At 40.3% G+C, this 23,493-nt stretch overlaps 1 protein-coding gene across 1 annotated transcript in view; it reads left to right on the forward strand.

Annotated features, from left to right (window-relative positions):
* Positions 1-23,451, forward strand: part of CPLX1 (complexin 1) — a 107,741-nt gene extending 84,290 nt beyond the window's left edge. Inside the window, exon 4 of the mRNA XM_017735379.1 lies at positions 21,665-23,451. Within this exon, the coding sequence (XP_017590868.1) occupies positions 21,665-21,862 (198 nt within the window). The 3' untranslated portion in view covers positions 21,863-23,451. The remainder of the gene's footprint in view (positions 1-21,664) is intronic.
* Positions 23,452-23,493: the final 42 nt, after the last annotated feature.

A 23,493-nucleotide genomic window follows, 5' to 3' on the forward strand; every position in this document is an offset into this window, starting at 1 on the left:
ATTAGTGATGCCTCTATGATTCTATGATCTCTGACTGGCTATTGTTTCCATCTCTTGTCTGAGATAAAGCTAGAACATTGTTGATATGGTCTCCACAATCCTGCAGGGGAAGGGCAGCATATGCTTCTTGTCAAGGTTACCCCCGTCTTGTGGGCATTGCTAGAGAGCTGGGAAAAGTGACAGGAAACGCAGATGCAGAGAAGGGGGTGTGGTGTGGTCTAGGTACGTGACAGGGCTTGGGCTACAGATTGGTGATTTCTTCCGTCCTACTTGAACAAGTGGTTTGTGATGGTGCAGGTCCTTCTCTGGCTCCTTTACTCATCTGGTTGCCTTGAGCTGGGGGGCAGAACACTTTAGGAAGATGATACCACAACTAAGAGAAACATACTATGATAGAGAAGTGTTAATCATTCTGCTTTAGAGTGCTATCCTGCTAATGACAGCAGAACTTAAATTTGTCATGCTTCCTATCCCTTGTGCTACACCATTCATTTAAGAAGACATCCCAGTGTGGAAACCATCACAGAGTGTAACAAGAACAGGTAAAAACTTCTTTTGAGTCTATGACCCCTATCAAATTTGGATTCCACACCACCCTCAGAGCAGGAGAAAAAAGTAAAGTATGCCAATTAATTCAAAGTCACAGTAGGTTGCTGATTATAAGCTTAAACAAGATAATAAATGCATGGATATTTTTCCACTTAGAAAATCCAAAATGTGATCTACAATTCAAAATATCTGACAGTTTTATTTATAATTTTATTTAGAAACTGCAGAGAAACATCCTACAGTATTTAACTTGTTTAAAGGCAAATTTATAGATCAATACATTTATTCATGTACAATTTATACATCAATACATTGTACATATATATGTACAATTTGTACATCAATGCAGTAAAAATTGTATTGTTACTGCTAATTCAAATATTTTTTGTCTTTTCCGCTTGAAGGCTGTTTTTTCATGTCTTTTGAATCTATAAGAATTGCTGTGTTCTGATTCTTTGTTCTGAACCAGCACATTCTTTGGAAAAACCTCAGGGTTCTTTTTGCCTAGTATATTGCACATGGTGCAAAGGAAGAAGCTTCCCAATGCTTTCTGTATGGATAGTTAAACATGTTTTGTTGGTGTGTGTGTCCATGGGGTGGTTCGTTATGGTTTATCTGACACAAGGTATCAGTCTTTCTGCTCCATGATTGCTTTTCACACAGCCTGGATGTGATTTTACTTTCTTGAAACAATATCACTGTCAACTGATAATAAAATGTCCTAACCTGATATTATATGTAATATAAACTTACATGATTGGAGTCATTCACTATATATTAAAAAGAGTTTCCAGTATTTTCTCTGTCCTTCAACTCTTTAAGTCCTGATGAATTTTGCTTTACTTGTGTCAATAACTCATGCAAGGAACTTCAGTGTGTGTGCAAATGGTGGTAGGTAGCTCTCTGCCACTTGTTCCAGAAGCCAATTGGGCAGCTGCCAGTCACAGGGAAATTCTATCTTAAGGCCTCATCTTGACAGATAAGTAGAAATCCATCTTAGTACTTAAGGGTGGATTAGTCTCAGATTCAACTGATTATGGCCTGAATATGTTTGCAAGGCTAGGTTTAAATATTCTGATGGGTGGCTTTAGAAGGTTCAAAACAATAATGGGCTAAATGAGATAGAACATCATATTTAACTAGGAAAACATAATTAATAATTTGAAACTGTTGAAGATATTTTTTCATGTGCATGCCCACATTATACAAAAATCCTGAAGTCTTGGAGGGAAAAAGAATTCAGTATTAAAAATAGAATATACACTGGAATGAAGAAAATGTGGAATAATGATTCCATCAAGGTTGTTATAAAAACATACCAGAATTTGTAATGGAAGAATAAGAGCAGAAGCGGAACTATAGAATTGGCAGAATTAAAGGCAATAAGATGCTTATTTAAAAAAATAAAAAAAAAACAGTCTCAAAAAATAATAGTTCCAATAACATTAATTGGTTATTAAATGAATTTTGCACAACTGTTAATAATTCTGGAAGGTTTTTTCCAGATACAGAAGACACAAACAGTGCATGTGAGATGAAAATTTTAAAAAGTCATTCACAGCCAAAGGTATGCTAGATAACAGTGTTGATGTGAAAAGAGGAAACTTGGATGACTAAGACTGTAGATACTAGATATCAGGCCACCTGGATGCCTACATCAGGAACAGAAATACAAATACATAGAGCCAGTAAGCCTGCATTTCATGATATAAGGTTGGAAGAACTGATTCTTGTATGAGTTTAGAAGTTTGGTTCATAATATAATAGGACATTCTTATGCTTGGTGTATTATCTCTTCCAAATTGTTAGCCTGAAATACTTACTAAAGGAATAAAGGTTTTGCCGACAGAATCCTTTTCAAATAGGTAGCTTTTAAGTCTTGTGGATGATTAGTCCTTGGCTGAATGTTTTTATTAAGGAGATAGACAGTTGTGTATAGAAAGAGCAGAAAACCTTTTTCCTTTTCTGCAGGAGATTAAGAGCAATTACGTTCCATGAAAAATTCATGTGACTCATCATGTGGCATAAAAATGGCAGTGGATTTCATTTCAGCCATCAAGCCTGTGGTTCAGCGATGGAAATAAAGGCAGATCCAATTTTTTTAAAAATTGCAGCTTTACTGAGAACCGTTGTTGAATCACATTAAAATTATATATTATTTTTAAAAGAAAGAAAAAGGGGGAAAAGGCATTTAATGATAAAAAGTTTCCTACAGTTGCAAATTGCCTTGCATTCTCTCAGACAAATAAAGGAAACAATGAAACAATTATGTTTTGGATGATGTTAGGATAGGAGACCAGCTCTGTTTGCTAATGACTTCACTTAGCTACCCCTAAGCCACTGATGCTACCAGAATTGTATCACCAACCTTTCTGAAATACAAATGGGTTTCAGGTTGCTTTTCCCCTTTCCTGGTATGAGTGAGGAGAGGGAAAGGAGTAGAAGCTTGCAGCTGCATTGGACTAAACTGTTTGCCTCTCCCAGAGGAACAGAGAGGTGCAGGATGAATTTTAGACAAATTTAATCTGACTGCCTAAAGTATATCTCTGCTCTGGTCAAAGGAGCATTGGAGACCTAAAGCAAAATCACTGTTCAGCAAAAAGAATGTATGTAGTGGGTAGCTCTGAAAGTCCCATCACCCCCTTGCCAGAGAAGAAAATGTTGCTGAAAAAACTGATATTGAAGACCCTTGAAGAAAATACATCAGTTTGAAAGAGATTTCACCTAGCAACAGAAGAACCAAATGCTTGTGGCCTGATGATAAATCCATCTCAGTAAACAGTTTTCTTCAACACTGAAGTAGCTCTTCAGATGAGGACTTGTTGATGGCAAGTAAAAAGATCAGTGTAAGTGGAATGCCTTGATTTTACTAAAACAGATAAATTCAGCCTCTGAGGAAGAAAAAAATCAAACATGGAAAGTTTTTTTTCAAAACAGCAAAAGTTTGAGGATTTTATTAAAGCCAAAGGTAAAGCAAAAACTACCATTGACTTCTGTAGTGTTAGGGAATGTCAAAAAAATTGTTCATAAGGAGCTCAGGATAGCTGAGAAAAGACAAAGAACATGGAGGCAAAATGAATTAAGTGACATCATCGAGATGACACTGCAATTCAGTGGCAAATCTGTAAAACCTCCATGTTCCTTGAACACCATGCCTGCTTAACTGTATGGCTTTTCAGCATGAGTAGGTAATCCCACTGATCTCCAATACTGCAAGAAAAGAAGGAATGTGATTGAGACACTATTCATGAGGTGTGGAGAAAGGCAAAGCACTCGTGTTCATTAGATCTTGGCAGACTAGGCAAAACAGACTGTCTTGTGCAAGTGCTCTGAAGAGATTAGCAGAGTAATATTTGTAAAAATTATTCAATTTAATAGAGATGAGAAGAAGAAATAGAGAGAGTCCCGAGACTGATCTCCTGCTTAGAGAAATCACTGAGAGACTTTAATTAATGTTAATTGGAATTGATTGATCTTTTTTTGAGCATTAAGTCAGCTTGAACCACAGTTGAAAATGCAATCTTATAATAAGAAATATATTAAGAAATGTAGGTTTGGATGAAGATCAGAGGACACAAAGTAATAAATAAAATACAGCCCCAATGCCTTTAATATTTATAAAATGTAAATTGTTGTGGGATATGGATGTGGTTACCTCAGAAAAGAGTAAGCATAGTAATTAGAAATTAATACATCTGGAAAATTAGAAAGTAATTTCTGACCTGTGTCCTGGTATTCAGACCAGTATTAAGTAAGCTCAGTAAAGTCTTACTATGACAACACTTAATTATAAAGAACAGCGTGGTAAATGTATAGGATAGATTTTATGTTTATTTGGTGTGTATTTAGTGAAATGTCAAGCGTATTTTTTTTTCTTTCTAATTATACACTTCCAAAACATAGCAAAGAGCTGATGTGTTTCTGAGCTTTTTTTTTTTACCAGTTGTAAATTACCAGTATTCATGACAGGCACACACTGCAAAACCATTTCAGTTTTGCCTAGAGAAGAGACAGAGACGACAAATGAAGAATTGGAAAGAACTGATTTCAATAAATATTGAAGAGTCACTTGTTTATTCAAAAAGCTTTAAAAATTTAAAATACACAGAATGGGGAGATTGTACACTGAAGTGTTTCTCTAAGCATATGCCCCAACTCTGTACTACAGGTTTGAATGAGAGAAACCAGTTAGAAGGCATGTCCTCCAGGACTTAATCTTTGCTGAGTCTGAATAAAGGTAGAACTCAGATTTCCATGTGGCTGTAGAGTTAGCCCTATGCATATATATTTGAATAAATAAAATGAACTATTAACAGAGTATTTAACTGTGCTGCATTTGGTTGAATAATAACCTTTTTAGTGAACAAGTGCTCCTTCAGATTAAGGAATGCTCACATCTAGCCACAACGTTCACTCTCTTTCCTGCTCTCTGAAATTTAATCTTAATGCAGAAGTTCAGTCTCTTGCTGTTGTTGAAAGAGCACCTGAGGGGTGATGCTGCAAAATGAAAGCTCAGAAGAAGGTATGACTTTTGCACCCATCTCAGCCAATTTCAGAGAAGCACAGTAGGAGTGGGGTTTGGCAAGTCACCCTAGCTGCTCATCAGAGGAGGAGGGATGTAAGACTTTGCAGATCTTATGAAATTTTCAGGTGTGTTGCAGTGGTTCTGTGTGCAGGTTGCATCTGTTCTCATGTGTCATGTCTGAAATCATTAAGTAAAATTGAAAATGGGAAATATAACAGGATTAAAAACAAAATAAAAATATTACATCCATTCATGGAGAAGAGCTAAATATGACAACCCAAATGCAAGCTTGGTTTCATGATGTCCCTAAACTGTTGATGGTTGAAAGTAGTTGCTACCAGAGACAGAATAATTTAATATTACCCTAATTCTTGTAATCTCCTCAGAGCAGCAACTTCTGGCTGTCTAACTGGGCCCTTGTAATTCTCCTTCCTTTTCCTTCTAAGTCCAGGCAGTGCTTTATCTCTACTGCATATAAAGGACGGAGAAAGTCTAGGCTGTTAACACTGGTGACTGTGTCTCCCTCCTCTCCCCCACTTTTGGTGGGCACAGAAATCACTCTACCGCAAATCCATATTTTCTACTTCAAATTTCCTCCTGATTCATCCTGAATCTAAGGAATATATCTGAGTCTTATGTCATACTGTAAGGTAGAAAGGAAAGAACCTGAATGGGGTCCATTGTTCAAACCACAGCACAACTGCTCTGCTCAAAGCCCAGCAGAAGACTATGTTATGATTTTAATCTTCTGCAGTGAAGGAAGCAGTTGCTATGGGAGTGGCAGGACTGGAAAGAACTTGGGATGCTGGGATAGGGCTATAAAATTTTAATGTAATGGCTGGAAGACAAAGTCACTGTAGTCTTCTAGATAGTACATACCAGAAAAATACTAAGGGGATGATATTTTTATACAGCATTATGCTCTATCCTTCTGCATTGACTCTGACAGCTATGGACCTTCACACACTCTGCCCAAGGCTCTTTTCTCTTTCAGTCTTATCCCCCCTCTGCTGCAAGAAACATACCTGGTGTTCAGTTTCACAGATTGTCCCAACACACAGCTACTGGCATAATTTCTTTAGATTGTCATAAAGTGATACCTGATGAAACCTCTTTCTTGGAAGTTTCTTAAAATCTTAATTCTCATCAGAAAAAGAAAATTTTCTCCAAAACTATGACTAGCCAATGAGATTTAAATACCCTGCAGCCATGCAAATCTTAAGACCCACCAGCTCCCTTAAAGGAGGCAGTCTGCAAGGGTCTCAGATTGTTGGAGATCAGAGGTGGCAGGCCAGAACCCAAAGAGAATAGGTACTGGGAGATGAGTCTTACTGCACTGTGGCTCAGGATGTGCAGAGAAAAACATTCCAGGCTCATTCCTTGACCTTTTCCTGGAAGGAATTATCCCTCTTAACAGCATCTCTGATTGCAGGGGGAAACAGGGATAGTTAGTGAGGTGGGTCATCAAGCCTTAACATTGCTAGAGCTCATCTATTCCTACTGTACATTCCCCTGCTGAAATTATCATTTTGGGCAGGTAGTGCATATTATCATCCTGACTGGAAACCCATTAACTCTGTGGAAGGTCTTTCCTATTAGTCATCAGAGCTAGTGAAACTGATCTTTGGTCTGCTCAAAGTGATAGGCACTACATTTAAAAAGAGCTAAGTGTCTGATATGCAACAAAAACGTCTTGTAGAGAAATGAGAAATGCAGGAAGACTATCTCACAGCTATTGCCAGCTTTCATTAGCTGAACCCACATTTATGGTTGTTTCCATTCCTGTTGAAGGAATGGATTATGCCTAAGAGGAGGCAGGGTTGGATGGGGGAAGAGAGAGGGAGGGAGGGAGGGAGATGGAAGAAGAACCTCAATTGTACTTTTAGTGAATCAGTCAGAATGAGAATGGGTAATTAAGTATCTGTTTTTAAAAAAATTAAAGGACTTCACAATGGGCAACTACAGAGATCAGAGTGAGAAAGACATGAGTTCAGGTGAGGAGAAAGGTTTGGGAATATTTAGTATCATTATAGGGATAACCAGGTTCACCTGTGAGTTTGCCTTAGCAAGCTTTAGCTCTCAAACTGCTCATTGTCTCCACCTGAGCTGGCAGTCATCTCTTCCTTGGTACTCAGTAGGGAGAAATACAGAAAGGGCTGCCTCAGAGCATGATGTCCCAGGTGAATGCCTTAGAATGGGATGTATTGCTGTCCACAGTGGCCTCTCCCCACTGAACAGAAGAGCTTAGAACAGATGCTTAACTTGTAGCTAACAAACTACTGAGCAAGTGCTCGCTCATGAGGAGCCTCTTCTTCTATTACTTCTATGTAATCATTGCAAAGCCCATGTGTAGAGGAGTGCAAAAATGGGAGAACATCATGCTAAATAATCAGCGTAGTTAATCTTAATCATGGTCTTAAACCAGTTTGCAGTCTGTTTCTCTCTCTGGAGCTGGAGATGGCTGTGTCTGGCAAAGGGCAGCCCCTGAATTCTCATCACAGAGGCCACCCCTGTAAAACCCCTGCTGTCAGCACCTGGACACATGAACCCAATGCTGTGTAGCTTCCCAGACTTTGTCCTTTCTGCTGTAGAAATGCCCTGCATTTCTAAGGTAAGGTTCGGAGGATAATTGTTCTAGTGTCTGGAGTTTTGCTTTTTGTTTTGAACATACTTTTCAGATGATATCAAAGCAGGAAAAGCCATAGGGCAAAGTGGAAAAATATTGTTAATGTCTTCTAATTAAATTCATTGAAGAAAATCATCTATCTGCTTCCTATGTTTTCCATTGTCTGCGGTGTTTCTGTCTCTCCTCCAGCATGATCTGGCACCTTCTTCTCCTGGGAGCCACACACTTGCTCTGCTAAAGGCTGATGAAGTTAGTGCCCCAGAAAAGTCATTTCCCAAACACAGACCTGAATAACCAGACAAATAATATTTTCACACAGCATTACTGAATAATAACAGTGAGTCCTCAGGCTTGCAGTGGCTGCATTGGGAGGCAGATGAGAAATGGAATGGGCAGTCTAGAGAGCAAGCAGGTGCTTTTAGAGCCAGCTATGATCATGCTATGTCAGTGAGTTGTGCTTGTTTTCAGACAATCAGAGACTGTGTGTCTCTAAGACTCATGCTTTTTTTCTCCTGACACATAAGTGGGAGGGGCTAGTTTCTTTCTGTGGTGAGAATGAAGTCAAACAAAAGCAGGAACTGGGGCTGAGGAACCTGCCACATTGGGAAAGTGACAGGCAAGCTGTTACCAGTAAGGATGATGAGAAAGCATGAATATATAAATAAAAGGGAGATTTTTTCTATCAGCAAAGAGATGCACACCATGTTTCCCACTCTCCTTGAAAGTACTCCAGAATTAGAAGCTTGTGCCCAACTTAAAAATCTGCACACTAGTTTTTTGCCAATGTGCAAACTTTCTATCCTCCCACACTCGACAAGTCTCTTTGACAAAAATCCTGCAGAGAATGGATTTCCACCCTCAAAGCACATAAGGTGAAGAGCAATAAGTACCTGAACTCACACACATCAGCATCTGCTAAGCAAGATCTGAAAGGTAGTCACAGGGTATATATACTTGCTTGACCTGTTGTGGTGCCAGGACCTGTCCATCAGTGGACATGAAACAACACCTCTTTTCAATCCTGCAGCCCAGCTAGCTCAGACACAGAGAAGTGTTTCTACATTTTGTATTTGTTCTGCCCAGGCTCTAGTCTGTGCTGAGCTTATTGGTGGCTTCTCTGTTCTGCACACACAGAGCCCTTTCTTTCAGGTGCTTCTCAAAGGCCCCAGTGTTCCTTCTCTCAGTATCAGAGTTCCTGGGTTGCCACTGAGTTTGTGCTAGCTTCTTCTATGTGTACTTTCATGGTAGCAATTTTTGAAGAACTCTACTGTTAGTAAAAGACATGCTTCCACTAACACACAATCTCTCTTGTGGCAGCAAACACTGAGATTTGAAAGGGCTTTTTTTTCAGCTTCTCAACAAAAACTGTTACACAAAAAGGTTCCAGGTTTTAGCAGCAATTGGGCTGCTAAAATAGGCTGAGGCTTTGGCCAAAACCCCAACCAGCTGATCCAAAAAAGCTCATGTGATCACAAAAAAGCTGTTCAAGTGTATTCTTTCTTGATCTTTTTAATTTCTCCTTTCTTACATTTGAAGAATAGTTGTTCATTAATGGCCTGAAGCAATGTAATTTTCTGAAGTTATAGGATTCCTACTGGTCCATTGCTTTGCTAGGCATGCACAGATCTTTTGTGATGGGAAGGTACTAAATAGTGGTCGGGGTACAGAACAGCATAATCAGCTGAGCATGTTGGTGGTCTGCATGTTCCCATTTATGCGCTGGGTCAGTTACTGATGTGTTTCCTTCCAGCACTCCTTGCCCCTTGATGTCATCCAAGGTGTGATTTAAGGTCTCTCTCTGTCCTCTTCCACTACCTCCCACACTGTACATCCAGCTACTGAAAGTCTCATTAATGATGTCAAAGTGCTCAGACAGTATGAAAATAAAATAGAGAGCCAGCTTCCCTTTTCCTAGCTTGAGGAGGATGAGCATGGCTGGGTGTCAACTACCCCATAAGTAAGTTCTTTGAGCTGCTGCTTTTTGACATAGGCACAACAAAAAGCCAACATGCTGCATGCATCCCACTCATTACTGTGTCAGAAAAAGCCCACCCAGTTGGATCAAGAGAGAGAAAGAAAATGGGCTTGTTACTCTTGTCTTGACTCACTGTCTGGAGGATGAATGCTTCCATGCAGCAAGAGGATAACATTTCAGCAGTTCCATACCCTCCTGCATATACTGGATGTCAAAAGTTTTCTTTCTATTTTTAAAGCATTTTGGTGTCAGAGTTCTCACTTCTGTTGCATATAAGGAGAAGGCAAGAAATACTGGAGACCCCAACCAAGACCTCAAGAATTTTTGAAATTTATTAAAATTATTAAAGAGCCTTTGAAAAGGCTCCTTTTGTAACTTTAGTGCATCAAAGCTGGTAGGAGATGAAATGCCTTTGTCTTTTTGCCATAAAACAAAAGTATGCCTGGGAGAAATGTACAGTAAAGACAGCAAAGTCCTCTCCGTAAGGTTCATCTCTCCCTTCTGCTGTACAGCTCCTAGCTTTATGGGGGTTGTGAGCTCCATGGGATCTGCCCCTGCTCACATACCCCTGACAATAGAAACATTTGTTCTCTGACCACGGCCAGCCAAGGGAAAGGATGAGCAAACTCAACAGCTGATTCCACATAGAGGAAATGAGAAGCATGCACCTCATTTCTAGAAACGGTTTTGAGCTATTGGCCCAAGTTGGTTGCTTGCTGTTGCAATGGTCTGAGATATTTTTATGCCATGGCTGTTTACAGATGAAAACTCTTTTCCAGGTTTGTCATAGCAACCCAGCCTTGCAACACTATACAGACTGAGTAGGTGGCTCACTTTAGCACCATTACTGCTGTTTTGTTGGATTGTTAAGATGAACCAGATATTTTCCCTTACCAAATTTCACTACAAACATGTCTTCTCTAGTCTCTTGGGAAGCAAGAAAACTGCCTTGAATTACACAAGAAAGATGCTGGTGTGCCTGTTCAAAAGGGCTAGAGAAAAAGAAGTGACCTGCCGTTCATTTTTTCATGTCCCTCTGAAAAGCTACAGCATATGAATAAGCACTTGTAATTTCCTACTCACTCTTTTGGATGTCAAAAGTTTTCTTCCTATTTTTAAGCATTTTGATGTCAGAGTTCTCACCTCTGTTGCCAGTTAATGGGATTGAGAAATACCCTTTGTACTTCAGAGGGAAGAATGTGTCAAAGGTTTGAAACTAATTGATTAACCACCTTTGATTTTACTGAGTCTTAGCTCAGAGTTTGTGACAGTGCCTTGTCTCCACAAATGTACTGGCAGGATGGCTGTGCTAATTAGATCCTGGGTGCAGGATTTATTCCACACAGAAGAATCTCCAAGGAATTGATGACAACAATTAAATAGTCTCAAAGCAAGGACTAAAGATAATAATCTAGCTAATCTTTCCTGATCTCTTACTATTGCTGAATTACATTATCTTGTGCTGTCAACAAAGTCAGCATTTGCAATTTTGGTGTAGGTTACTGAAAAAAAAATCTTACTGAAAAGTTTGAGGCTGTTTACTGTCTGTCAAATTCATCCTACCAACTCAGGGGAGTTACTGAGGACAGTATAATGTATGGAAATGGCACAGAAGCAACTTCTTATATTTCAATGTGGCATAATTTCAGCAATGACTGTGTTTCAGAGCAGACTCACTGCAGGCCCTTTAGAGGGGTAAATCTTATTTAAATTCTATGTTCACCAAGAAGAGAAGAATTGTCTCTCATATGGTCACACAGAAAGCTGAGAAAAATTGCAGATGCATACCTAAATGTTGGTCTAAGGGTCTCTTTTCCCCCCAGGTTAGTCCCCAGAATTCTTGGCAGCAGTGATATGAGTATTGCTTGTGTATCTGGGCCTCTTAGTTGAGTCTATTCTAAGTCTTGATTTTTTTTTTTTTTTTTGTGAATTAAGCTACGTTTATGATGTGTTGAACTTTTTAAGATAGAAATTAATCTTTTTCACTTCCCTCAAACCTACTGTCTAATAGAAGACTACAATGAAATGCAACTGTACCTCTCTGCTGAACGACACTAGGAAACACAAATTTACCTAGAGCATACTTTGAATCACGTACAAGGGTGCTACTTCCAGAATCCTTTCTAAGTTCCTTCTTTCCCTGCTGTGATAAGCTCTTTGCTGATAACACAGTTCTACGTGTTCATGAGCACTTTTTAGTGTATAACAAAATGCCAAGGAGTGCCTAAAGTTTTGTAATAGCTAGAGCTGATACGTGCACAGAGAAATGTTCTAGCAATATGCTAGAAACAAAACTGACAGTCAGAAACTGTTTTTTAAAAAATTTGCCTTTCGTGGCTTTCCAGAGATTTGCAGAGATGAGACACAGAGAGCTCATGCAGTTTACCTACTGAAAGCTGAACTTTAAATGAATCAGCCATTTAGGGTTCAACCTCTGAATTTTCAGCTGGCCTCAAACTCCAATCTGCCAAAGTGTTGTGATCAATAAGGCAATGGCATGCTGAACCCCACCAAGAACAAACCTAGCAAGGCAGGATAATAATAAATTTTTAAGCCTCATGAGTAAACAATGAGTTCTGTATTGCCCTGGAGAGTACAAACTATATTTCTTTTGGCTGTTACCTGGATCTTCATCATGTGATTCACTACAAGAAAAAATATTACTCCTCATCCTATGGTGAACCACTCCTTATCCTCTGGAGCACTTGTATTACATTCTTGTAAAAACACACTGACTGGACTAGAGCTTTCAAAATAAGATTTAATAATGCAAAAATAAAAACAATTCCAAAAAACCTAAACCAAACAAGACCCAAAACAAAAATGAGCTGTTACATGTGGTAAACACAGGCTATGGAAAAGAGATAGTTGTGTCTAATCTAAATTGCTTTAGTATCCTGGGAAATAATTTTACCAGCCTTGTACTAAAAGAAAGGCTTTCATTTGGCAAAGGAAATAAATGCAGGAGGCAGGAAGAAGGATGAGCAGCTTGTACTCCATGTTCTGATCTTACACAGTGCACACATAAAGATATATCCTATGGATTTATTTATGCTATGAGATACGTAGCTATAACATAAATTCTGCTAAACTCATATAAGCAACTGCATTTATCCATTTCTGGGACCCTGCCATTGGCTTCTGGGAAGTTTTCCTTGTAGAGAATTAAATGTAGACTTTGGAAACGCACGAAATCATAACATGCTTTGCCTAGGAGTACACCTGCTCTGCATCACTGGAAAATACCTCTGTTCTTACGGGAACCTTCTGCAGCTTGACCCCATCCTGGTGATCATGAGGCAAAACTAAACTTTCGCTGTGACCTATGAGCAATTAAGCTGCAGTTGTTACTGTGGAATATGTAACTTTTCTTTTTTCTTATCCTGTTTAACTGCTTTGAAGAACAGAATTGACCCAGATTTTCTTAACTGGACCTGCAAGTTGGATTCTGGGGGAGAGATTTTCCACAGGACCCAACAGGCTTAGGAGTACAGTATGTACTGTACTTATCTTGGGCCCTGTGGTCATTAGTCAGTGCACTGATTTCAGTCAACCCTCCAGGTACCTAAAATCAGTATTTTGGAGCCTCTGATCCTATGCTCTTCCTCATGAGTCAGATATTCTCTGCTTACTCTGGAGATTTCTTCTCTGATTACAAGATGGAAGACTTTGCTAGCCAGCACTAAGTTAATTATCTCCATTCCTGAAGCTTTCAAGACCTCATTCCCTTTCACTGAGGCTGACCATATTGCAGAAAGGCATTGTTTTAATATGGATGCTGCATACACAAGAGGAAGAAAATAAACATATTTGCAAACAGAGAGAAAATGAAAATATGATTTCTGCTGAGTATTCTGAAAAATTCACGTTATGTGATACCTGCGTCTGTTCTTTCTCAGAGTCTTTGTTCCCAAAGACTCTTTTGTCTTTGACTCTTTGTTCCAAATTTGTTCACAACTTGTAGTTCATACCACCTATATGTAGTAATCGGGAAAAGAGCCATTTTCCTGGGAAAACTTAGCATAGTCTAGCAACTTGGGCAATGAGCAGAATGGCCAGTTTGCTTCAGCAGAGTCAGTAGGCATAGTAGATTAAGCCAAAATGTGTTTCCCATCTGCCTCTACGAAAACACACCCAGCATGGGGACAAAACAAGGGGAGTTAGAGACGCGCGCATGCCTGCAGGGCCAGGATCTTATTGGCATCACAGAGATGTGGTGGATGGCTTCTGTAACTGACTATCAGGAGAGCAGACTTTAGGGTCCTCAGAGATCTGATTGGTAGAATATCATGAGATAAAGTCCTAGAGCAAATAGGAGCCCAAAAAAGCTGTTCAATATATAAGGATCTCCACCTCCAAACTCGGGAGCCATGAATCCCAACAAAGGTGCTCAGCAAGATCATGGAGCAGATCCTCTGAACTGTAGAGACATGGATCTGATGGCTGGACCACTTGGTGGTTAAGGAATTGGTTGGATGGACACAGAGCTGTGGTATAATATCCCATCCTTAAGGCGAAGGGAGCATGCAAGATTCAAAAATGCTTGTGGTCAAAAGTAACAACAAAAGTCAGAGGGTCCACAAAAACTCACAAAGTTTTATTAGTAAATAACATGCTTGGCATGGATATTGGTATTAGTTAGTCCCTGACCTACTATATAAGCACACAGCAGTGGATTTTGGGTAAAGGGCTAAGATGAAAAGGAAGAGAGAAGGGAAGAGATGAATTAGAGAGGAAGGAAACAGAAAGGAAAAGGAAAAGGAAAAGGAAAAGGAAAAGGAAAAGGAAAAGGAAAAGGAAAAGGAAAAGGAAAAGGAAAAGGAAAAGGAAAAGGGAGAGGAATCGCCAGGGACTGGTTCTAGTGTCAGGGGTCTTGGGGGGTCTTGATCCCCCCTTACAGTCCATGCCCACTTCTTAACGTCATCCTTGTGCTTGTGTTGGGCTGGGCTTATCTACAGGAGCCAGAACAAGGATGTTTGTCCTGGAAAAGCTCTGCTCTTACCTCCACATGGCCCCCCATCTCCAGTCATTTCTTGTTCTTTCCCATGGCATGTTATTACCAATAATTCTTGGCTGTTATTACCAACAATCCATGGTTGGCTCCATAGCTATTGGGTTATCAGTGTTTGAGACATACACATTAGGCCCCTTGTCTCCTTGGATTCTACATGTGGTTAAAGGCTCAGTGTCCAAGTGGACACCAGAGATGAGTCGTGTCCTCAGGGTTCGGTGTTGAACCGGCACTGTTGGGCATCTGTGTTAGTGACATGGACAGTGGGATTGAGGGCACCCTCAGCAAGTTTGCCACTGACACCAAGCTGTGTGGGGCAGTCAACAGGCAGGAGGGAAGGGATGTCATCCAGAGGGAGCTGGACAGGCTGGAGAGGTGGGGCTGTGCAAACCCCATGAAGGTCAAAAACCAGAGCAATCGCAAGCACAAATACAGACTGGGCAGAGAATGGAATGAGAACAGCCCTGAGGAGAAGGACTTGAGGGTGGATGAGAACTTTGACATGGCTTGGAAATATGCACTTGCAGTCCAGAAAATCACCCTATCCTGGGCTGCATTAAAAGCAGCGTCACTAGCAGATCTAGTGAAGTGATTCTATCCTTCTATTGTGCTTTCATGAGACCCACCTCGAGCACTGTGTCCAGCTGTGGGACCCTCAACATAAGAAGGATGTGGACCTGTTGGAGCAAGTCCAGAGGGGGGTCACAAAGATGATCAGAGGGCTGGAGCACCTGTCCTCTCTCCTATGACTGGATGGGACTCTAAGCATAGTGATCTAGTGGAAGGTGTCCCTGACTATAGGGGGTTTGGGATGATTTGGAGATATTTTTAAGGTCTCTTCTAGCCCAAGCCATTCTATAATCCTATGACACCTTTCTTTTAACTAGGTTTGTCTGGGCCGGTCTCCACTGAAACTAATGAAAAGATTCCCCTTGATCTGAGTTGGCAGAAAATTCAGAGATGGATTCTGCAACCAGGAACCTGATACAGTTCTGTTTTTCCCTTAAACAGCAAACAGTGGACAGATGTGATGTTGTTTTCAATCAAAGTGAAGAAACAAGGCTTGTTGAGTACAGATCTGATCTCCTCCAGAGAGCAGTGCTTTATCTTGCACTCCATCTCTTGTGGAGCAGCAGAAAAGCAAATTCCATACCTAGTTTAGGGTAGCACTACTCCTGCTTGGGGCATTTGGCATTCCCATAGGAATGCTTTGCAGTTCCACAGCTGACTGGAATGGAAACCAGGAGTGTGGTTCTCAGCCATCAATATTGCCATGGGGGAGAAGGAAATGACTGCTAGATTCACCCAGTGTCACCAGAAGAAGATGCTGATGGGAGGCAGATGAAGATCAGATGAGTCCTTTGAAATCTGCAGCTGCATCTGATCTGTATTTGTGGAGGAAGAGGAAGCCCGTAGGCCTCTGGGTTTGCTGTGGGAGCCCCCTGAGAGAAACAGGGGGATAAAACTGAAGAGCATACTGGAAGACCTGAAACAAGACAGGTCATGCATGAAGAATTACTGTGATTTTGACAGAGCTGAAAGCCTGTGATGGCACAGAGTATCAAGGCATGTGTAGCCACAGGGAACTCATGGGGAGATGGAACCTTGGATGAGGTAAAGGATTCAAAGGACATGAGCCAGGTTTACAAATAACTGCTGCTGGAAAACTGCCTGAAAAACTCTGAGGGCCCCCACGGAGATGGTTTCGGAACATCTTTTCCAGGAGAGATGATGCCCTGCCTTTGCATCTCAAGTGTCCTCTTCCTGAAGTTTAATTGTCCTCCTTCCTTTCTCTCTGCCACCTCTCTCCTGAGCTGTGCTCCTGTCTGGCTCACAAGCAATTGAACAATGTAATTTAGGACTGCAGTTTCCAGATTTTGCCTTGTTCTTTTCCATTATTAATCAGCTGTCTTCCACTAGCACATTGACAGGGTCAGCAGAGCTGTGCAGCAGCATGTAGAGACAAGAAAATGTCCACACCTACACTCACTCCACACAGACCCCCCCATGCAGACCCCCCACACACCCCACTGGCATGGCATGGACTGAGACACCCAGCATTCTCTCTCATACCTTTCATTCCTTGCCACAGCTTGAAATTTGCATGATTGCCCAGGTGCAAAGTTGTGATTCTTTGTTTATTTCTCCTCACAAAGCTCAGAGATTATCTAGGGTCAGTGTGTCTGAGTTGCCTGAAACACTCTGTGTAATTCTAACAGAGCATGGCAGACCTTGCGCTTAAATGGGTAAATTGAGAGACAAAGAGAGTGTCCCTCTTTCATATGTGTTAAAAGGCTTCCTCACAAGTTTTCTGAGGACTAATCCTCTCTATGAAGCTTGGGACAAGTGAACTGATTAGAAAGACAAGTAGACCAAGAAAAACAAACAAGGAAAAAGAGCCAAATTTAACACAAAATGAAATCAGCAGATTTGAGGTGAAAGAAAAGCTAGGACAGGTTGTTGGGCCAGATCTACATCAAAGTAGGTTCTGTGCTTTAAACAGTGGTGAGAACACAGTATTCAGGGCTCTGGGTTTCAGTACCCTCCTGTGTTTGACAGCCTGACACAGAGAGACAAAAGAAATCATGTAAAAAGGCTTCAAGTTTGTATAAATCAAATAAAAGGGGAGTCTTTTTCTGTACGCTAGACTCGCACAGTTGTGGAACTAAAGGTCAGTGCTGAACTCTGCATATTGCTCTCGATTTGTTTCAGTCCTACATATATTCCTGGCAGAAAATTCCATGCATTAATGATGGAAAGATCTAAATTGGGCTGGTGTTCTCTTTGGTAATGGAAGAGAAAAAAAGAAATTTGCACAATTAATAAATAAAGTCCAAAAGGACAGATGGAAGATAAATCTTTTTGCAGTAGATGCATATTTTCAGTTTTCCAGATTTTTTTGGAAGACATTTCATGAAGAATCAGGGTAGACATGAGGAGAAATATTTTATTGCAAAGGGTAGTTAAGTTCCAGAACAGGTAAGAGGTTTTCAATAGCTGAGGTCTCTAAGAAAAAGACTTGTTCAGGTCAAGTTAACTCCTGAGATAAAATTATGTGCTTGTTGCCCTCCCAGTGTGTTTTCTAACCACACACTTTCAAGTCTGGCTGAAAATTATTTTCTTTTTTTGTACTGAGGTTCAGAATATGAATGAAATTTAACAGACAGAACTGTTAGTATAGCTCCCATAACTTTGATATGAAGCAAGATAAGGAATAAGCATTTAAATCTCTCAGTAGCTTTTCAAACCTTAGCTAGTGAATAAAGTAGTAATTCCAAAGATGGCTGTATCTGCCACAGCTGTTCAGACATAGTTTCCGTACTACCTGCAGCTACACAAAACCACTGAGAAGAAAAATTTCCTGAAGAGAAATGTAACCAGCGTAATTCACATGCCAACATTTTCCCAGAAACTAAAGCTCAGTGTTACGTAATATGCAGTATTATTTCATGCAGTATTATTTCATATGCAGTAATATTTGGACTGAGGGCCAGTTTCAAGCTCTCAGAGCACCTTGGGAGGAAAAGTTTTTGCCTGAGTTCTCTGGTCCCACCATACAGTCTTCGAGTTGTCTTTGTATCCCCCACAAAACTCCTTCTTTATTTCTTTAGCTTCTTCAGGTAAATCACTTGTTGTTTCTAAGTAGGCAGTTCCAAATCTGATCCAAGGAAAACCACTCACTTGCACGTTGATTGTGGCTGTCTTCCTGCAGAGTCAGTTCCACACCTGACCCAAAGATACACAGTTACTTCCGCAAGTGTCTTAACTGTATTACTGTTTATTCATTCCATGACCTAGGTATTTGCTAGGTAAATATGTTCATTTTTAGTAGCAACTGTTGGCTTAAGAAATTGTAACTATATTTACGGTAGGTTCACATTTTAGACTGCAGATCCTGTTGGCTCAACAGTCCTCTACTCCCTGACACTCTTACTGTCATTAGAGTTAGATCAAATTCTCAGAATGTTTCTAGTTCATGAACCTACTTTGACATGTGAAAATAGGGAAGAACAGGGAAGAAAAGAGATGGGGAGGAAGCTGATGTTGTATGTTAGTATGTTAATATGTTAGTCTGGTCTTTTCCTGACAGGCAGTTGGTGAGTGTGGGTTAAGCCAAGGGCCATGGTACTTTTTCCCTACTCTTCCCACTTGATGACTGAGGACTCCAGCCTGACAATGTTTCGCTAACATGACCCGGTGACAACAATCCTCGGGTGGCAGAAGAGTAATAACTCTAGGAGCGGCAGATGGTACATATACTAAAAATGTTTCAGAATCTTCCTGGGTTAGGACCGTAATTCTGCATATAGTAGAAGACATGGATATGTGACTGAAGGCCGAGCAGGTAATGATACAGCTTCTGATATTAAATTTTGTGGGTTTGAACCTTGAATAAAAATGAAACTATTCTCATCCTTCAAATTTTTTTGAAGCAATGCAATATTTCCTATCCCCAGGAAAACCAGAGCACCAGAAAGATTGTTTTTAGTAATATTTTTAAAAATTAATTATTGACTTCACCCAAATGATTTCATTTGAAGACACTATTTGAAAAATTTGTTTAAGACTTTCCTTTCTATAATTTTATTTCCTCTGAAACAATTTCAAACCTAAAGTATGCCATTTTATTAACCTATGAATCTTCACAGCTTAGATTTTTATTAATGCAAAGCATTACAAAATACCACCAAATTTAAATTATAATACTGAGTTCTGATAACTGGTTGATTTTGTTCCTGAGCTAGAGGATCAACACATTGTTTTGTGATGAAGGATTTGAAAGCATGCAGGGTACCCATGTGTTACTATGATTTGTGTTGTCTCCACTACTGTTCTCCTCTAGCTGGCAAAGGAAGGCACAATCTGCACTTAAATTACACTGGGAGTCAGGGACATCTGCTTGTGGCCTGAGAGGGAGAATGGGGTTAATATAGCCCTACAGACTGACCACTGTCTAGCACTGCATGTCATTCCATCTGTGTGGTAGCTGGTCCTGTGTTCAATCTCCTTTGTGGCATACAGCCCTGTAACCGTAAGTTGATCAAATTCTTTCTTTGTCTCACATGTGAATGGAGACGTCATTTGTCTTTAATACCTTTCCCATGAAATCAAGGTGTGACCAGCACCCAGTGGATATAAAAATCGTAAGACAAATGTCCTTAATGAACATTTTGGCATGAGAGAATTGATTTAGAGAACTAGAGTGTTTCAAAGCCACTGCTTTCAACTTTGCAGGCTGTCATCCTAAATATAAATGATAATGAAGAAAGGAATCAAAAATAGTGCCTTTGCTCAGAAATGTTTAGGAGGAAAAGTCAAACCCAACAGCCCTCTGTTGGGCACAGGGGCTGTTGCAGCAGTGCACTTTTGGTTTTACTGGTTAACAATTTGTACTAATCTTCATGGAAAAAAATGAAAAGAAAAAAGAATGAAAATAGCATCGAATTCATCTCTATTCAGCAGTAAGGTTTTATTGATACTTGAAAATACTGAGAGCATGGTACCAACATAATTCTCTGATGTTTTTGAAATCATATTTAATTTTCTTTTCAACGTTCTTTTCAAGCATATTCATGCAAAATGAATTGTAAGCAATTGTGCAGGTGCTTGTGAGGTGACTGGTGGCCGAGGAGCTGATATTTAGCAGCCATGAAGGTGGCTTTTCAAAAGGTAAAAAGGATAAACAGAAGAATGTTGCTGCCAGACAGGGAGCTGTGAGCCTGGGGACCACAAGCATCCTTGAAATGTACAGCTGGCCTCTTCGAAGCACAGCTGGACACTGAAAAGTTACACTTCCTGAGTTTGCACCATGATCACAGTACCAAGAAAGTTTAACCTCCATTTATCATCAGAAAAAGTGGAAACATCCTGGGAAATTTGTATTGGTCTGAATAAACAGAGCAGGTCTCTGAGCAACCTGACCTAGCTGAAAATGTTCCTACTCATTTCTTTGACTAGATGGCCTTGAAATGTACTTTCCAGCCCAAACCATTCTATGATTTGATAATACAGAGGGTAGCTTGCAGGTGTACTTGTTGCTCTAGATTTGCATGTGATGGTTTGAATTGATATTTTGTTGTTGTTGTATATGACATGAATCTCTGAAACAGTACAAACACTTATGGAAAGAGCAGCATATGCATATGTTTAGTCCTCTATTAAATCTAGCTTGTTGTATATAGTATCATAAAATAAAAGTCTGGTTACTCATGTAGTGTGTTAGTGGCATGCCTCTAATTCTTAGTGGAAGTAGCAAATTTCAAATACCCATTCTACTCACATGGTTAAGAGTGTTTCTCTTCAAATAGTATGAGTCAGCTGATTTTCTCATGAAGATTTATTTTCACAGAACTCTTTCTGTCCCACTTACACAATGACAACATGGATGAATGGTATATGTCCCACATGATAATACATAAAATTGTTGTCTTCACTGCTGTGCTGTCTGTCCTGATCTGTTTGCTTTCTTTTGTTGCTGACTAGTTTTTCCCTGAAGTTTTGCCACATCTGTAAACCTTAACTATAAAATGCTGCGGGTGGAATCTCAATATCATTGTGGATGATGGACTTGAGACAGAAAAGAGGAGTGTCCTGAGGTGACTGTATGATAGTCTCAAACCGGGACAAGGAGGATCAACATCAGTAGAATGCCACCCTAACACTTTACTAACACAGAACTTATGTTCTCTTTACTAGAGAGCCACAGCTGCATAGTCCCATTTTCTCCCCTGTGCTTGTTTCTGAGTGATCTGAGCATCTTGTCTTGTAAAGGCTGTCCATCCACTGGGCTATACTTAGTGGAGGGTTGTTAGGATGGATATTTTTGGTGTCTGTGTAAAAGAGCAAAATGAGAATACGGAATGTTCTTACTGCAGAATATGAGGAACCGCATGCAATGTCTGGCTTCATCAGCCATCCTGTTCAGCAGATGTGTTATTTCTCATATGATTCAGACAATGTGTTATCTCTCCCCTGCAGTATGGGATAAAGAAGAAGGAAGAAAAGGAAGCAGAGGCGCAGGCCGCACTGGAAGCTAATGCTGAAGGGAGTCTGACACGCCCAAAGAAGGCGATCCCTCCTGGCTGTGGGGATGAGGAGGAGGAAGAAGAAGAGAGCATCCTAGACACAGTCATCAAATACTTACCAGGCCCCCTGCAGGACATGTTCAAGAAGTAATAGCTGCAGACTGTTAGATGGGCATAAACAGTACTGCAAAGGATTTCTCTTTTGCCCAATGGGGATTTACAATCTTGCCATTCATCCCGCAGTCCTCCCCACCTCTGCCCTCTACTGCTCACTAGGAGTCCCTTCGCTTCCCATTCCCTTTTGACTGCCTCTTTCCCTTTCCTCCACCCCCAGACTCATCCATTCCTTTATTTTGTATATAGTCCAGTAGATGCCTCTGAATGGATGTAAAGATTAAAAAGCTGCAGACTACACAACTTTTATTATAAGCCATAGTACTATGTATGTTAAATAAGGCAACTGCACATCAGGCATAGAAAAATAACAATCTCATTTCCATCCAATGCAAGAAGGAGTGTTCACTAAGTATGAACAGTGGCCTCTTTAATTTTTAAAAATTATATTATTTTTATTATTGATAATAATTAGTCATTATTGTAATATTCCTATTGATTGGATCACATTAGCCATTTTTTGTTGAGCACATCTGCTCTTGGAAGGGATATCTCAGTTCTCCCATGGAAGCAGAGCTTTTCTGTTTTAATTCCATCCATGACATAAATAAAAGATCGTTTGGAAAGTAAATCATGCATGACTTACACAGCTGACATCACTTAGAACTGTGGAAGAAGTGAGTCATCTGCCCTCAGATACTGTAGAAGTTAAATGCCTCAGAATCTAAGCAAGAGTCATGTTACTTTGGGAATTAGCCATACATTTACCTTGAATGAGCAAATTGGTCAGGCACTTGCCATACAGAGAGCTGAAACCATAGGAGAGTGCATAGTGCTCTGGTAGAGGACCTCCCCAACCCCTCTGAAGCCAATGACAAGTGTATTTGCTGCTCTTTTTAACCAATCTTTCTGCCGTATTCAACCATCCCATTCCCAGCAGTGCTTGTGGGTTGGACGTTTGGGTTCCAGCATATTGTAGTAGCTGTGTCCTGCCCACCCTTTCCTGCAGTGTGTGGGAGTGTGTGGTGGCCTGAATGTGAGTCATGGCAGATCCATAAATATCTATGATGTTTATTGTGCTAAATTACTGCATTGCCTTGGGGAGGTCACTTGTTTTCTGCCCCACTGAGCTTCTACACCTGTAAAATGTAGGTTTCAGTCTCTACCTACAACAAAGGCATGAAGTGAGGATGCTTCTCCAGTGCTGTGCAGGAGCTAATTAATATTACAGCAGTGTGTGGTATCCCTTGATGCTAGCAGGGTGGGAGAAAATGTTTTTCTCACCATTATCTTTGTGGCCTTTTGCAGACACAGGTACAGAGGTCTCCTCAATGAAACATTGGAGATATCACAAAACTGCGTAAGAAAATCCAAATTCTATGGGAGATGTTGACTTGCTAATACATACATAGATTCAATATATATATATACCTATTTTGAACACAAGTCCTCATGATCAGTTATCTGGCTTGTCATCTGAAGAACTAATCCTGATATTTTGCATCTGGCTAGGTCTCTGTAGTTGATGCTGTGAGACCATCATGCCATCTCAGTCTCACCGTCTTGTCAGGAAAATTAGGATTTGTCTGGCAGAACTAGCATTGCTTGTCCCTGTCCTGTGAGAAAAAAAAATATCCTAAGTACATGGATGAGATTTGAAAGCAAATA

This window comes from Corvus brachyrhynchos, unplaced genomic scaffold, assembly GCF_000691975.1.
Source record: "Corvus brachyrhynchos isolate BGI_N302 unplaced genomic scaffold, ASM69197v1 scaffold22, whole genome shotgun sequence".
Classification (NCBI taxonomy): domain Eukaryota; kingdom Metazoa; phylum Chordata; class Aves; order Passeriformes; family Corvidae; genus Corvus; species Corvus brachyrhynchos.